Source organism: Carlito syrichta, unplaced genomic scaffold (assembly GCF_000164805.1).
Source record: "Carlito syrichta isolate Samal-C Ts95f unplaced genomic scaffold, Tarsius_syrichta-2.0.1 Scaffold309642, whole genome shotgun sequence".
NCBI lineage: Eukaryota > Metazoa > Chordata > Mammalia > Primates > Tarsiidae > Carlito > Carlito syrichta.
Window position 1 is genome coordinate 532,730 of NW_007253738.1, and position 18,302 is coordinate 551,031.

An 18,302-nucleotide genomic window follows, 5' to 3' on the forward strand; every position below is an offset into this window, starting at 1 on the left:
ATATCTGCAGAGCACATGGCCCAGCTAGCCCAAGTATGACTGGGAGATGCTGCACTCCTTGCTGACACCTGCCCTGGGGTCTCATGGAGCTAGCCTTTTCTAGCAAAACTAGTTCAGTCTTCTGCTCCACACCATCTTTGTAGTCACTGCCTCTGTCAAAGGCACCTGCATGAGGTACTGTGGAAAGCTGCCATTGTGGAGGGTAGTAGGGTCAGGTGACCTGTGTGTACTTAGACATCCATGCACAGGCCGGGACGTCCCCTCTGGCCCTGAGATTCTGTGGCACTGCAGGAACTCACAGGATGTTCCTACGTCTGCACCAGCATTGGGAAGCAAGAGCTCCACTCTGGATTCCTGGGATCACCTGTGTCCCTGAATCACGTGTCCTAGCTGGTGGTCTCCACAGAAGTCAGCATGTGGAATTTACAGAGTATTGAAGAAGGCAAACACACACACACAAAAGCATAATGTGTCTTCTACCAGGAGCGTGAAGTATCGTTACATTGATTTTCCTTAAACACCAGAGCAAAACCACTTTGTAGGAGTCCCTCTGCAGAAGGGGGTTCTGGTGTCTTCAAGTGTGGTGTGAAGTCGCCATAGCTGGCACTTTCTCATTAATACAAGTCTGTTACTGTCCAGACTGGGATCCATACTCTGGAGTGAATCTAATTAGCGTGTGTGTACACTGTGTGCATCAATCCATACCCTAGAGGGCAATTATAGATTGTCCCTACTTAGCTGCTGACAGCACAAGGCACAGACACATAGGTGACAGGAGCAGAATGGCACGTGCACTGCCACCCGGGACTTTCTTCTTGCATGTCTGCGATCCCCTGAGCCCCGTGCCCATCCCCAAACCCTGTCCCCATGGCCCCGATTCCTGTCCCAATGCTGCTTCCACCTCCGTCTCAGGGGACCCTTGACCTCTTCTTGCCTTCATGCCCTGTGCCCCGAGCTTGCTTGTTTCTTACAAAGTTAAGGAAGGAAACACAGTTGAATTGTTCTTCTTTTGGTAATCTGCTGCCCACAAAACAAACAAAATGCAGAAGGGGCACAGACAAAGGTCTTCGAGGGGTTGACAAAGGCCAGAACCCATAGGCCCTCCTATGCATGAGGAAGGAGTTGCACTGGCCATGGCCAGATGGGAAACACCCCATCTCTCCTGTACTGCCCACTTGATAGCAGAACTTGAACCAGACACGGTATCAAATGCAGCTTGAAAGGGGCTTTGGCACATGAAAGTCTCTTCTCCTTTCCACATTTCTTCGTTGGATGGAAGAGACTGAACAATATTTTTTATTGGAAACAGCTTCAGGCCTTTCCCTACATCTGCCCAAGAGCTCTCTCAAGGCAGCAAAACAGGCACATCCCACCACATCGCTGGGGGATGAGAGCAGCAGCCTGGTGGGCCTACGGTGGTGTTGCCCATCCATGCCAGACATGCACCTGTCTCAGTGGTGGAGCCAGGCCCATCAACACAGAACAGCACTGTGGAACTCTTTCTCTTTGATTTGGGTTTTTTCTGCCTTTCCATGGTGTTGGTGAACAGGAAACACTCCAGGGCAGGGTTGTGAGTGCACTATCACCCTGTCCAGGGCTCCCTCTCTGGCTTCTGAGACTCTAATGATCCCTCCAGGAGAGATGGGCATGGCTCCCAGGGGGTCCAGGGAGCGACAGATCATGGGGAGCAGAAAGGTTCGGCTATGGGCACTGTGTGCAGATCAGGGTTTTAAACAAATGAGACTAAATGAGCTTCTTTTATTGCCATTTTCCTGGTGTTCCTTCCACCCACACTGTTGAACTGTTTGGAGTAGAGGTTGCTCCTAGACCTTGCTCGGAGCACATGGCAGGATTTCTCATTTCCTACAAGGATGTCTGAGTTTGGGAATTCATTGCATTTAGAAAAGACACCTTGCAGATGACTGTGGTGCCAGATTTTAGAACGTCTTGAGGAAGAGGAGTCATTGTGAAGATGGATCTTAGTGATAGGAGACTCAAGTTCCCTTTCGGTGGCTTCACGTGAATACTCTCCCCGCTGTCCCGTGAACATGTGTGGAGTTTCACCCTCCCCCCACATGGGCCCTGTGATCCAGGGAGCAGCAGATACTTGCAGCAGGCGAGGGCCCACTCCTTCTGGGGTCACTTGCATGATGCTGAGCCCAGGCGAGCGCCTCTGTGTCCATGTCCTCTTCCTGACCAAGTATGTCCTCTCTGGAAGGCCATGGAGCATGGCAGGTGTGGACTTGCTGATGACATCTCGCCACATTCTGGTCAAAGTGGAGGAGACGTGTCCCCAACATATTCCTAGTTGTCCTAGAGGAAATGTTCATGCTATAAAATTAATAGTGTTTGCTGCCTGCTGGGTACCATTCTAAGACTGTTGATGTTAGCTGGCTCTCAGTTCAGTCCTCCTAAGCAGAGGCCAATGTGATCCCCACTTTGTAGATGAAGACATCGGGGCAGGTGAGGTGCTGCAGCATCTGCTGGCTGGCACAGTGAATGGTGGTGTTGCCACCTGTCTCTGCTCAGAATCTCTCCATGCCCTCAGCACCTGTGGGCCATGGACACATGTACTGGGAATAAGAAAAGCATGGAGGTATGAAGAATCTGGGTGGTAGAGAAAAACTCTATCTTTAGACTCAGTGTGAGTTACCTCTCCTTGAGCAGGCTTGGAAGGGGGCGCTCGATGAACAGAGACATGTCTGGTTTCTCCTGTAGTCATTAGGCACTGTAAGAAATGGAAACCAACTTTTTTTTTTTTTTTTTTTACCTGTTGTCTGGTCACTAGTAGAAACCAACTTTTTTCACATCTGATTTTTAATCATTGTTTTTCAGGATTGTTTCATTTTAGGCACATAAAAGTTGTGTGGTATTGTAAAGAAAACTAGTCTTTTTAAATTTTGCTTTGAGCATTTAGACACCTAGAGTTTTAGCTTATGTAATATGCTTGTAATTCTTCATAACGAAGCATTACTGGACATACAAGTTCCACTTAACCTGAGAGACAAGCCGCATTATTTTGTTAGTAGCAGTTTTGACAAGTCTTAGAATGCAGAGTCATATTTTATTGCTCAACAGGAATTTTGGACATGATTTCCTTTGAATGCTCTTTTGCTAGCTTCCATTATCTGCTTTACTTTGTCTAACATGTGGTAGCGTTTATTTTTTCAAATGAAGGCTTATTGACATGTAATTTATATACAGTAAAGTGCATTCTTGCATTGCACAATTAAATGAGAATTTACAGCTGCATGCAGCTGTGTGAGCTCCATCACAGTCAAGATGTGGAACACCCACCCAGGGAGGTCTCAGGCCCCTACAGCCCCCCAGCCACTGGCCAACCCTGACTTTTGTCCCTCCAGTTTTGCTTTTCAGAAAGTCATACAAATTGGGACATGCCATATGCCTTTAGTGTTTGCATTTTTATATTTAGCATATACTTTTGGGATTTATCCATGTATCAGTAGTTCTTTTTTTTTAATTGCCAAGAGGCATTCCATTGCATGGATGTATCACACGTGCATTCATTCACCAGCCTGTGGGTGTTTTGATTATCTCTAACTTTTGTCTGTTATGAGTAAAGCTGCCAGATACAGTCATGAACAACTCTTAGCATGAATGTATATTTTTATTTTTCTTGAATAAATACACATAGGATTTCTAGGTCCCATATTAAGTGTATGTTTTGCTTGTAGAAACTGCCAAAATGTTTTCCAAGTGGCTGTGCAATTCTTCCTTCGCACCAGAAATATATGAGAATTACACTCATTTTCACAGTGAAGATAGGGCATTTTTATTCTAACTCCAGCTAAATATAATGCAAAATCATTTTCAGTTACAAACAAGACTATGTGAATCCTAAATAAATTATGAGTCAACTGAATCCAAGTACAGTGAGTCCCTTACATATGAACAAGTTCTATTCCGAAATGAGTTCATAAGTCCAGTTTTTTTTGTAAGTCCTACAGTTAGCCTAGATACCCAACTAACACAATTGGCTATAGAATAGTACTGTACTGTTACTTTTTGCACAAATCATACATTAAAAAAACATAGAAAACATGTTTAATCTTACAGTACAGGACCTTGAAAAGTACAGTAGTACAGCACAGTACACCAGCTGCCGTACAGGGCTGGGATTGAGTGGACAGGCAAGGAGAGTCCCTGATTGGAGGAGGGAGGGTGGTGAGAGGGGGTGCGGTTGAAGGATTGTCAGCAGCAGGAGATGGAGGGCAGGCTGCTGTGTCACTCATGCTGACATTGGTGGCACAGAGTCTGGTTTCTGACTGGATTCAAGTCATCTCCTCTCAAAAAAGTGATTCAGAGATGCCTGGGTAGTGGCCCCTTTTTCCTCATAACAGATAACCAGTAGCACTGCATCTGAATGGTTGCTGTAACCTTTGTGTACTGTGCTATGTGTGGGTCCTGTGCCTCAAAAACTAACAGTGCCTTCTCAAATAATGTGGATGCACATTCGAATCTTTGAAAATTCTCAACTTGAAAGTTTGTATGTAGGGGACCCAGTGAATATACTTTAAAATGCATCTTGATTGAGTGGAATTTATCCCCAAATGCAAGACTGGCTCAGCATCAGAAAATCTAATGACTTAATTCACTCCTTTGATAAAGCAAAGAGAAAATACTTTGTTATCTCAGTGCATGCTGAAAAGGCATTTGTTTAAGTTTATTAATATTTAGCATTTAGAGGGAAATCTATCAAAGTAGGAGAAAAGGGAGATTTTTAAATCTGAATCTGGTAAGGTTTATATGGCAAAACTTACAGCAAGTATTATATTTGATGGAGAAATTTTGCATGTATTTTCTTTAACATTAGAACATGACAGGGATACATACTCTTAAAAAACCACAGATATTACTTGTACAACTCCTTTTGACATAATACTGGAGAGACTTGCCAATACAATACACCAAAGAAAGACAAACAAGAGTGAACAAAGATGGGTAGGGAAATGACAGAACTCTCATGTTTTGCAGATGACTTGATTAATTTAGTTTAAAAAACCAACAGAATCATTATGCTATTAGAACCAATATAATTCAGCAAGGTTGCTGCATGCAGAATCTAGTTACAGCAATAATCACACTAACACTAACTAACTAAGCAAAAAATAAGATTTCCTTTATTATGGCAACTCACACTTGAAAGTATCTAGGAGCCTAAGTAAGAAAAAAATAATCAAAGATAACATTTTAAAACTCAGATAAACTGCATAGAAGATCTGAGTAGCATTCCATATTATTCCATAACTTAAATTACAACTTAATGTTATAAAAATGTCAGTTGTTTATTAATTTATAGTTATTGCAATCACAATCAAAATTCTAGTGGGATTCAGTAAACTTATCCCAAAAAATATATGTGGGAGGGAAAAGGTTTGTAAAAGGTTATATTGACTTTATACTTTTCCTATTAGATGGTAAAAAAATACTTTCAAAACCATAGGAAAAAAAATTGGGATATTGACCCAAGAAATGGAATAAAGTTGGAAGAAGATAATAGAGAATTCAGAGATAGAACCTTGTATATTTTGGGGTTTAATACATATTAAGCATATGTATTAATTAAGCATATGATTATATGTATAATACATAATAAATATACAATATAATGTGTAATTAAGCAAATAATGCAAATTAAGTATATGTATAATGGAAGATGGATTATTTGACACAATGTTTAGAAAAAAACTGACTCCCTATATTGAGAAAAAAATAAAGCCATTTATATTTAAATGTATGATTTATATATCAATGTGAAAGGTAAAACTGTAAGTAGAAGAAAATGTAGGATAATAATATTTTTTTAACTTTTAAATTTTTTAATTTTGAAAATTTGGAGTACAATTCAGGATTGGGTGCACAAATATTCATCATGCAGGTACCCTTGTTGGTGAGGTGTGCCCCCCCCAGATAATATTTTTGTTACCTATGTTCAAGAGAAACTTCTTAAACAAAATATGAAAAGTATAAAACATGAAACAGAAATGTGATGTAGTTAAATATTTATTTCCCATGAAGGACACCATGACAAAATTAATGGCCAACAAATGACAGTAATATTTAAAATGGAAAAATGAATAATACATACAAAGTAGACCTTTATTCTTGCTGCACCTCAGAGCCACTGGAGCCCTGCCTCTACACCTCCTTGTACCTCACCACACACTAGCTTAATCCAACTTTCTGTAAGTGATGTGGACACTTGTATTCCTCTAGAGCCATTTCTCATGTGATATAGATTCAGAAAGAAGCCCATTGATCTGGAAAGATTGATGTGTGTGCTGTACTGGAGATTTGCTAATAATTTAGGTCTGGATTGATTTTTGTTATCTTTCTTGGAACTCACTTTGCCTCCTAAATGATTTTTATTTTTTCCCACAATTCTGCCTAATTACAGATATTTTTCCTTCAGATATTCCCATTTATTTATTAGCACTATATTTTCATTCTAGAATTTCTACTAGATTAATATTAAATTAGTCTATTATCCAAAATCTCTTTTCATGTTTCCCATTCTTTCAACTCCATGAGTTACATTCTGAATGATTTCATATCTATTTTGCAGATCACTAATTCTACCTTCAGCTTTTTCTAATCAGCTCTTAATTCATGAATTGAATGTTTATATTCAATGACTTCATTTGTCTTTCTCATTTAACTAGCATCTTTTTCTTTGTTTCCAATAATTTAAAAATATATTTAAAGACTATGTATGGCAGTTTTATTGTTTAAAGCTCTTAGTACCCTCTTTTTACTGTTTATTATGTCAGCTAACTCTGATTCATGGAGAATAGCCAGAGATGATTAGCAGAGATTATCCTTGGGATCCCATGAAGCTTTAGTTGGTAGTGTGACTCAACAGGGAGGTCTTAGGTTTGCTTCTGAAGGTGCTGCAGGAATATGAGTAGCCCAGACCACATTTTTTGCTTTTGTTGGCTTCTTGAACTAGTCATATTTGGATCACATAGACAACATAAATTAAAATTGAAAACTTGTATAAGGAAAGCTCTGTGGTTATGGAGGTTGGAGGTTCCCCTCTCAGGCTGTGATAGACATTCTCATCATCTCCCTGGGTATGTGGGGATATCCCTAGTCCATCATTTCACCAGACTTTAAACATGAATCTTCTCATTTTGTTCAGGTTGTTCAACCCAGCTCTCTTTCTCATGAGAACCCAAGTTTTCATCTTCTGTTTCTATGACCACCAAATCCTTAGTTTCTCTCCTTCTTTTCTTCTCTCCCTCTCCCCTTACCCCCAACAGAAGACAGTGGTTTACTCAGGGAAGATGGAGAGTGACATCATAAATTTATCACTCTGGCTTTGTCTCTTTCATTTTTGTCTTTATTTTCTTGTCAGCTCAATTTCATATATTAATCAGTCCTGTATGTAATCTTCAGAATTGTGATTCTTTTTCAATAATAACTAGAGTTCAGATAAGACAAGCATCCCTGCTTTGCTGAAGTCAAGCATTTATTCTGTGGAGACATCCTCACTACATCACATTGTAGGAGGGGCTTGTCTCTCAGTCTTGCTGCTCTTCTGAGAAACTTCACCCACCACATGTGGCTACCTTAGGGTATGATGGCTGACATCTGACCCCTTGAGGACCAGATCTTGAAACTGAAGGCGAGAGAAGCAGAGGTGGGAGCTGACACCTGATTGCTGAAGGGACCCAAGTATTTTGTTGCTGTGGATTTTGTGTGTCTTGTTTTCTCTGGTCATGTGAGCTAGAGAATTAGGGCATGAAGTCTCCAGAAAGAGCGAGGAATTGGGACGCCACTCATCAAGGAACAGATACCGATGATGAAAACTGCTGTGATGTGTAAGTCTACAGCACAGGTTTCTCTGGATCTCCCATATACATGTTTGCTCTTAAGTTCCTCCAGATGTTTCAGTAACCAGGAAACGCAGCACCTTTCTGCTGCACGTAGGCATGCTGACATTCTGCCCTACCCTGAGCTAGCATGTCCTCCTCACTGCACAGATGTCAGGAACATTTTCCTTCCCATTCTGTGTTGTACTTTGTCACCTTCTCCAAGGGATGCACCTAATGCCCCTGTGTCTGTAAACAATTCTCTCTGAAAATAACTCATTCACTGTCTTTCTGCAGCCCCATTTTCCATGAAGTAGAACTTAGCACTAGTCCATTAAGCTGAGCTGGCCGCCAACCCCAACCTCCCTCCCTCCACCCTGTTCTCTGTTCAGCTACTAAGAACACCTACCTCATCGGGGTCAGCCAAAGCCTGCAGACACCTGGGGACCCCCAGCACATTTTCTGTCTACTAGACAAAGACTGGACACGAAGACATTAAATTTCTAGCCAAATTCTAGCTGGATTCATATGAATAAGAACTACTGGACTTTGTCACTTTTTGTTTATTGCTTTTTCCTTTGTCTTAATGGTTTGAGAGTTTGGAAATAGAAGTGCCACAGCTATCTGAAAAATATTTTTATGCTGTTTTAAGAACTGTCCTAAGTGAGTTATTGATGTTTTCAAGATGTCATTAGTATGAAATTTGTAGCAGTGTTTTGCAGACAGAGTTATTTAGAACAGATAAGCCTCATATTTAAAGAATCCAGAATGTGTGTGGTTTTACATTATTGTCTCTGATATAATCCAGTTAAGGAGAAATTTTAAAACAAATCTGACACATGTCTGAGTGCAAAGTTACTCTGGGACTTGTAAATGAATGCTGTTTCGCTCCACATGAAATCAGATTATTTTTAAAGCTTTGAAATAAGAATTAGTTTCTCCCTCCAGGGTTATATACACACTCGGGCAAAAATCTGCCCTATAAATATTCATTTATTACTCTTAGGATTATGTGAGTTGTAGACTCAGTCTGAAAATCATGCAGGTCTTTTCATATCTCTGTCTCTATCTCTCATCCATTTTATTCAATAATCCTTAATACTTGTGTAGTGCTTCCTATGTGTCTAGCATGATATATATTAACTAATTCAGTCTTTACAGCTTTTAGACAAGTGACAGTACTTACTGCCTCAATATTTATCCTACACTGGGGGAGAGAATTTTAGTGACCTTCCCCAGATCAACATCCAGGAGAACCAAAGTTTGACCCCACAGCCTGTGTTTATAATCAGTGCACTGAAACTATGGAAAGTATTTAAAATTTTTAACCAAGTATTAAATTGAGGTCCTAGATGCTTCTCTGTGTTGCTTCCAATGCCTGCTAGTCTGTTCTACTGAAGAGGATTTTATGTATACTTTAGACTTGGGACATTGTGGGTACTCAAAAAGTCCCCTTGTTATTTCTGTGTTTTTGATGTTTGATATACATGATCAATTATGAATGCAAGGACTCATCAATGTCAGTCTAAAAAATTATCAACCCAAGAAGCTATTGATAGATTGATGATACCCCACCTGCTATGGTCGGAATGTTGGTGTCTTCCAAGTTTTATATGATGCAACTTAATACCCAATGTGATAGTGTTAAGAGGTGGACCCTTTAGGGGGTGAACCAGGAGAGGTCCACCCTCATGAGTGGGATTAACGCCCTTTCAGATGAGGTTGAAGGGGGAAGACTCCTGCTCCTATCATGTGAGGACACAGCAAGACAGCACCATTTTTAAGGCAGAGAGAAGCCCTCACCAGATACTGAATCTGCTGGTGCCTTGACCTTGGACTTTCCAGCCTTTAGACCCAGTGTAAGATATTTTGTTAAAGCATCCCAAGACACCATCTGAGATATTGGGATACTTTAAAGTTAGTGATATCTTAGAAGAGAAAAAATGTCACAGTTTTAGGAAAGCCGGGGTAATCAGAGCATGGTTACTCTCATCAGTTAAGAAGCTGGCATACTTGCCTGGCCACTGTTATGGATGCCTGGTTGCTTTCTTTTTTATTTTTGAAATTGTGTATCTTTTCCCCCTATTTTCTTCTTACTACTATTTTATTTTTATTTTAAACTCAGGATCCCATGGGTATATTGTGCGATGGTGAGGTCTGGACTTCCCTTGGATCCATCACACACATAGTGAGCATGGTACCCACTGGGTACTTTTCTAACCCTTGTGCCCCATTCCCCTCCACCCTGTGGGAATCCCCAGTGTCCATTGTTCTCATCTTTACGTCCACGTGTACCCAGTGTTTAGCTCCCACTTATAAGGAAGAACAGCAGTATTTGATTTTCTGTTTCTGGGTTAATTTGCTTAGGATAATGGCCTCCAGCTGCATCCATGTTGCTGCAAAAGACATGATTTTATTATTTTGTATGGCTGTATTGAATTCCATAGGGATACCTGATTTCTAATGACAGAGTATTCAAGCTATGGGCCTTTTACAACTTGTCTTAGTTTTTAGAATGGAAACTATTTTTATTAATTTTTTAAATAAAATTCATTCTCACTCAGGAATGAACCCTGAACATTTATCATAATACTACATGAAAGGGATTGGCAGTAGCAGGTCACTGCCAGGGAAGTGCCTCCAGGGGAGGGAGAGGCACATAACATGTGGTACATAACATGAGGGTACATGACTTCAAACCAGGTGAAGTAAGGACCAATGAGAGGCCCAAACTTCACCTACAGATGACCACTTATGTATCTAACCCTGAATTGTACCAACCTCTTTAAAATAAAAATCATATCAAATCAAACTCATGAAAATGACCTCTATCCCATTTTATTTTTAATAAATAAAACCCTCCATGGAGGATAACAGTGGGGGTCTTTGAACTAAAACTTGTCCTGTGCTTGTGTAATCAAGAAGCTTGGGGCCAGCCTGAGGCCTGTGGAAGGTGACTGTTGGCCGTGGACACCCCCATGCACACGCACAGCTCAGAGAGGAGGCTGGGACTTGGGGAGTGACCCTCACTCTTGTTACCCGGCACTGATTCACCATGAGAGCTGCACTGTGACTCTCCATCAGCCTGGGACTCAGCTAGTCAGCTCAACATTCAGGTGTTGCAGAGAAACCTAGTACAGGGAAATGTCATGGCAAACTCCATGACCCACAAAAACCAGGGTCTCCTGGGGCTACACTTAGTAAATCTGAGAAATTGACACAGGCTTTGCAGATGCCCCATGCTTGTTGGATGGCCTGCTCTCCAATCCCTCTCTTGGACTGTTCCTTAAAGTTCTTTGTCACATCAATACCTACTGGGGATTTTGGGGTCAATAAATCACACTCATTCCTCTGTCGGAGTTTAGAGCGTAATTAGAGACATGAGGGCAAGACAGATGGAGAGCAGGTCTTACTTATTTAAAAGTCTGTCTTTTCCCCATTCAATGGTCTTAGAACACTTGGTCAAAAATCATTTTATCATACATGCGAGGGCTTCTTTCTGGGCTTTCTATTATATTCCGTTTATCTGTGTGTCTGTTTTTCCTGTGTTGATTATCAAAGCTTTGTCGTAAGTTTTGAAATCAGAAAGTGTGGGTCCACCAGCTTTGTTCTTCATTCTCAATATTGCTTTGACTATTCAGGGACCCATATCAATTTAAGATGGGTGTTTCTACTGCAGAAAAACATCAGTGGGAATTTGATAGGGATTGTATTGAATCTGAAGGTCACAATAGGTAAAACAGACATTTTAACAATATTAAGTATTCCAGTTAATTCATATGGAAAGTGTTTAAATTTATGTCTTCTTTAATTTTCTTCAGGAATGTTTTATAGTTTTCATTGTACAATTCTTTCAACTCCTTGGTTAAGTTAATTTGTAAGCATATTATTCTTTCAATGCTACTGTAAGTTGAATTGCTTTCATAATTTTGTTTTCTAATTCTCAGATCGCTCATTGTTAATTTGTAGACATGCAGTAGGTTTGCATGCTGACTTTGGGTCCTACTGCTTTCCATATTTTAATAGTTCTGACAGATTTTTTTGGTGTAGAATTTTCTATCAGATCATATAATCTGTGAACAGAGATTATTTTACTTCCTTTCCAATTTCTTTTTTGTGCCTAAATGCTCTGGCTGGTACTTCTAATACTATGCTGTTTAGAAATGGCAGAAGTGGGCATCCTTGCCTTGGTCCTGGTCTTCAAGGAGATGCTTTCAGTCTTTCATCATTGGGTATGATGACTGCTGTAGGCTTTTACATATTTGGTGCTGTGACTTGAATGTTTGACTTCTCCAAAACTCATGTTGAAATGTAATTGTGATTGTTAAAGTATTAAGATGTGGGCCTTTAATAAGCGCCTGGGTTATGAGGGCTTCACGATGTGTGGGATTGGTGTGGGTAGAGAAGGTGCATGTGGCTCCTGCACTGTCCTTGGACTCCTCTGCTGTGTGGGGAACGGTGTTCCTCCCTTGGAGGGCGCAGCATGCAAGGTGTTATCTCAGAAGTGAAGACAGTTCTTACCAGATGCCAACTTGCTAGCACCTTGACCTTGGAATTCCCAGCTTCCAACCATGAGATATGTATTTCTTTTGTTTATAGATTACCACCCTAGCAGTCTGTCATAATAGTACAAAATGAAGTAAGACATACAGGCTTTATTGTGTTGAGGGAGTTTCTTCCATTCCTAGTTTGTTGAGTGAGTGAAAGAGAGAGAGAGTTTAAATCATGAAAGTATTGAATTTGTCAAATGCTTTTTCTGAATAAATTGAGATGATCATGTGGCTTTTTCTCTTTATTTTATTAATGTCTTGTAGTACACTGATCAATTTTTGTTGACCCATCTTTGCATTCAGGATTAAATCTCAATTTGTCATGATATGTAATCATTTTAATATGCTGCCAAATGCAGTTTGCTATTGGTGTGTTGTTTTTTCTGTGGGATCTTGTCTGGCTTTGGTATCAGGGTAATACTTGCCTTATAAAATGAGATGAGAAGTATTTCTTTCTCCTTAGTTTTTGGTAAAAGTTTGAGAAGAACTGGTGTTAGTTCTTCTTTGAATGTTTGGTAAAATTGGTGTTAGGCTAGGACTTTTCTTTGTTGGGAAATATTGTATGACTGATTTAATCTCCTTACTAGTTATAAGTCTATTTTTTTGTGATTCAGTCTTGGTAAGTCTTGTGGTTTGAGGAATTTGTACATTTTATCTAGACCCTAGATATATTGGCATACAATTGTTCTTTGTATTTTCTTATCATTTATTTCTTTAGAATCAGTAATAATGTCTACCACTTTCATTTCTAATTTTAGTAATTTGAGTCTTATTTCTTCTTTCAGTCCATCTAGCTAAAGTTTTTTCAGTTTTGTTGATCTTTTCTTTTTGGTTTCCTTGCTTTTCTGGGGCTTTTTCCCCCCTTCGTTTTGTTATATTTGCTCTCATCTTTCTTATTTACTTCTGCTTCTAGCTTTGTGATGTATTTGTTACTTTTTCTCTAGTTTATTACATTGTAAAGTTAGGTTGCTGATTTGAGATTTTCTTGCTTTCTCATGTAAGCATTTATAAAGCTTAACTTTCCCTCTTAGCACTATTATTGCTGTGTCCCAGATTTTTTTTTTTGTATGTTGACTTGTCATTTTTTTTTATCTCGAAGTATTTTCTAATTTTTCTTATTTCTTCTTTGATTCATTGATTGTTTATGAGTATATCATTTAATTTCCACAATTTTGAGATTTTCAAGTTTTACTTCTATTATTTATTTCTAAATTCATTCCACTTGGTCAGAGAAGATACTTTGTATGATATTTATCTTTTTACATCTATCAAGACTTAATTTGTAGCTTAACTTATGGTCTGTCCTGAAACATTTCCCATGTGCACTTAAGAAGAATGTGCATACTATTCTTGTTTGATAAAGTGTTCTGTATATGTCTGTTAGGCCTAGCTTGCTTATTGTGTTGTGTAAACCCTCTGTATCCTTACCTCTCTTCTGTTCAGTTGTCCTATTCGCTATTAAAAGGGGGTTAATGAAATCTCCAGCTATTATTGTATAACTATTTATTTCTTCCTTCAGTTCTGTCAGTTTCTGCTTCATATATTTTGATGATCTTTTATTAGGTGTATAAATGCTTATAATTTTTACATCTTCTTGCTGTATTGAGCCTTTTATTAGTATATAATGTCTTGTCTTTTGTAACCTTTTAGATTTAAAGTATACTTTTTTTCTGATATTAATATAGCAACCCATGCTGTTGTGGTTACCATTTGCATGGAATATCTTTTCCCATCTGTTCAGTTTCAATGTTTTTGTGTCTTTGGATCTAAAGTGAATCTCTTGCAGACAGCACATTCTGTTGACCCTTGAACAACATGAGCTTGAGCTGTGCAGGTCTGCTTATATGTATAGTTTTTAACCAAACATGAATAAAAAACAGTATTCACAAGATGCAAAATCCACATACATGGAGGGCTAATTTTTTGTATATGCTGTTTCTACAGGGCTGACTGTGAGACTTGAGTACATGGAAATTTTGTTGTAAGTGGGGTTCTGGAGCCAGTCCACTGAGTATACCAAGGGCAACTGTACTTGACTAGTGTTTTTTAATCTATCTGTCTTTTCAAAGTAATTACTGACAAGGAAGGACTTGTGTCATTTTCTATTTATTTTCTATATGCCTTATAGAATTTTTTAATCTGTCTGTTTCTGTCCTTCATTTCCTGAATTACTGTCCTCTCTGGTATTTAGTTGAATTTTTGTAGGAAAATGTTTCCATTTATTTCTTATTTCCTTTTGTATATATTCTATAGCTATCTTCTTTGTGATTACCATGGGAATTCCACATAACATCCTAAAGCTACAGCACTCTAGTTTGCATTTATATCAAGTTAATTTCAATAACATACAAAAACTCTGCTACTTTACATCTCTGTCCCCATCCCTTTCAGGTTATGTGTGTGTGTGTGTGTGTGTGTGTGTGTGTGTGTGTGTGTGTGTGTGTGTGTTTAGTTGGGGTCTCACTTTGTTACCCAGGCTAAGGGCAGTGGCATGTTCACGCCTCACCACAACCTTGACCTTCTGGATTCAGATGATCCTTCCTCCATCAGCCTCTTGAGTAGCTGAGACTACAGGCATGCACCACCACACCTGGCTGATTTTTTAATTTTTTGTAGAGATGAAGTCTCATTATGTTGCCTAGTCTGGTCTCAAACTCGTGGGCTCAAGCAGTCCTCCCACCTTGGCCTCTCAGAGTGCTTGGATTATAGGCATGAGCCACTACACCCAGCTGTCAGTTGTCACAAAATTACACTTTTACACATTGTGTTCCCCAAAACATAATGATTCTTTTAAGTGCACTGTTTTCTTAAATTATTTACAAAACAAAATGTGTAATTACAAACCAAAGTTACAGTAACACTAGCTTTTAGACTAAGTTTTAAAAAATATATGTCTTTTAAATCATGTAGAAAACAAAAAGTGGAGTCACACAGTATTGTTACAATAGTACTAGCTTTTATAATTGTCCATGTATTTACCTTTATTGAGCTCTTTATTTCTTTATACAGCTTCAAATTGCTGCTTAGTGTCTTTTTATTTCACCTTGCAGGACTCCCTTCAGCATTTCTTGCAGGGCAGGTATAGTGGTAACAAGCTTCCTCAGCTCTTGTTTATCTGGGAATGTCTTAATGTTTCTTTCACATTTGTAGGGCAGTTTTGCTGGGTATAAGATTCTTGGTTGAGAGATCTTTTCCTTTTGAGTATGTCAGCCCACTGCCATCTGGCTTCTTGAGTTTATTATGAGAAATCTGCTGAAAGCCTCATTGAGACTCCATTATGTGTGATGAGTCACTCTTCTGTGACTGCTTCCAGGGTTCTTTGTCTGTGGCCTTTGAAAGTTTGAATATAATATGTCTTGGTGTGAGACTCTGAGTTCATTTTACTTGGAATTTATTGAGATTCTAGAATGTTCCTACTTATTTGTTTTATCAAATTTGAGAAGTTTTCAGTTATTTCTTTAAATATTCCCCTGACTCCTTTTTTCTCTTCTTCTGAGACTCTGGTGATGAATGAGTTGGTCCACCTGATGGTGTTCCATGGGCCCTTTGGGCCATGTTTATCTTTTTCTATCTTTTTTTCCTTTTTGTTCCTCAGACTTGATCATTTGTTTTGTCTTATTTTGAAATTTGCTGATTTTTTTATTTCTACCTAATCAAATTTGAATATTTTATTTTAATTGTTGTATTTTTCAGCTTCTCATTTTCTTTTTGGTTTCATTTTCTATCTGGTTCTCTATCTCTTTATTGATATTTTCATTTTATTCATACATCAATTTCTTGACTTTATATCTTTCTTTGAGCACTTGAATAGTTGTTTTAGTCTTTATGCTATAGATCTGCATCAGATTTTGGGGGGGCGCAATTCCTGTTGATTTACTTATTTTTTCCTCTGAATAGACCATACTTTTCTATTTATTTGCACTCCTTATGATCTTTTGTTGAAAAGTTGACAACTGAATGTAATATTGTGGAATTCTAAAATAAAGTACTTCTTCTCCCTGGGCTTGATTTTTTGATATTGTTTTGTTTATTAGTTTAATTTATGTTGATTGTTGTAGTCTGACTGTGTAACAAGGACCACCCTGAGATGTAAACTTAAAATCTTCCTGTTTTTTTTAGCCCTTCCTTCAGCATGCATAATCACTTTGTGATTTTCCCCATGGATGTGTTGTCTTATTCTCTAATGTCTGGCTCCCATAAAGTGGGAAGAGAAAAATGGGGGTGGTGGCCCTTTGAATGTTAAATGCTCCAGAAGTCACTTCTCCTGGCAGATGAGGGGGTTGCAACCTGGAGGATGTGCAACAGGAGTGGCTGCCCAATTCTTTGTCTGCAACTCTGTGATCAGAAGCATCAGTCAGCAATTTAGAGCACAGATCCCTGATATTTGGAGGACAGGGTGCTTTCTTCCACTCCTGACTCCTGCTAGCTGTGGGCAGATAACTCTGGATATGTGCATGGGGCTGAGAGGATGGGTGGGTAGCTATGATGTGCTGAGATCTGAAGTTGATGAAAGTAACTGCAATTTATAGCCAAGACCCTCCTGGAAGTTGCCAGCTTCAACAGACTCCAGAAATCCAAGGTGCTTGTGTCAGACCAATTTTTGCCAGTGCAATTATTGTTGGGGTGGGGAGACAGATTCCATTGCTTCCTACCCACCATTTTGCCAGAATCCTCTCCTATCACTTGTCCTTTAGCTCCTGTAATGGTTGATAGTACACAGACGTTTACAGAGGATATCTTATACCTGTTTGTTCTGTATAGACAGATAGACTCAGACCAAGGCACATACAAATATTAAAATTCATACAAATTATGAAACAAATTCTGTATTATTTTTTATTGAAGAATATTCTGTGCTAAATCACTGGATGTCTTTTCCATCTTTTCAGGGAGGGGTCTCTTGTGAGGGGCAGAACGTCTTCAAAAGTGACAGTGTCACACACAAGGTGCAGGAGTGAAAGGAGGAATCCAAAACAAGGCCCAACCCATAAAGCAATGATATGTAGTTGGGATTAATCAAGTGTCTGTATAATACCTTTTGTATATATAGATTTTACTATGTTAATGCATTTTGTTCTATGATCTGGAACATTACAGGTAATGTTACAGGTAAGGAAAATAGACACATTCAGCTGTCTTTTCTTATAGGGTTCTCCGCAAATAAAGGGTGATTGGGACCACGTGATATTTTATGTTCAATTGCATGTGCTCTTTTGTTGAAAAGTTGACAGTTGAATATAACTTTAAAGTAAAGCTATCCTTCTTCCCCTGGATTTAATTTTGTTGTTGTTGCTTTGTTTATACAATTACAGCTTGCCACAGCCACCCTGGATGGCAAACTTCAGCTGTTCCTAGCAGGGTAATTGCTAACCTGAGAACTGGCCCAGGAGTGCTGAGAGGATGCTGGGATGAAGGAAGAAGCCGTTCACCTGTCTCGGGGCCTACAGCAGTGACTGTCTTTATGGGTTGGGCCTTGTTTTGGATTCCTCCTTTCACTCCTGCACCTTGTGTGTGACACTGTCACTTTTGAAGACTTTCTGCCCCTCACAAGAGACCCCTCCCTGAAAAGATGGAAAAGACATCCAGTGATTTAGCACAGAATATTCTTCAATAAAAAATAATACAGAATTTGTTTCACAATTAGATTTTGAGAAAAAAAAGAGAAAGAATTACTTTTGGACAGGAAAAATTAAAAAATGAACAGTCCTAACTGACTCTGACCTTCCGGTGAATGTGCCTGTGGCTGTGCTTACTGGGCCACCCTTGTAAACTGGTGGCTCCTAAGCCTCTCCACCCATAGTTGATGATTGAACCACTAAGGGCAGGGCTTCCCACATTGCCGGGACAAGTTCATCAGGGATGAGTCGACTCTGCACATGTCAGACTCCCAAGATCCCAGAACATGATCTGTGGAGGG

The 18,302-nt window shown here is 39.2% G+C and overlaps 1 protein-coding gene across 1 annotated transcript in view; it reads left to right on the forward strand.

Annotated features, from left to right (window-relative positions):
* Window positions 1-18,013, forward strand: part of WDR27 (WD repeat domain 27) — a 181,434-nt gene extending 163,421 nt beyond the window's left edge. The window contains exon 21 of the mRNA XM_008067492.1: window positions 17,698-18,013. Coding sequence (XP_008065683.1) covers window positions 17,698-17,748 — 51 coding nt within the window. The 3' untranslated portion in view covers window positions 17,749-18,013. The remainder of the gene's footprint in view (window positions 1-17,697) is intronic.
* The last annotated feature ends 289 nt before the right edge of the window (window positions 18,014-18,302 follow it).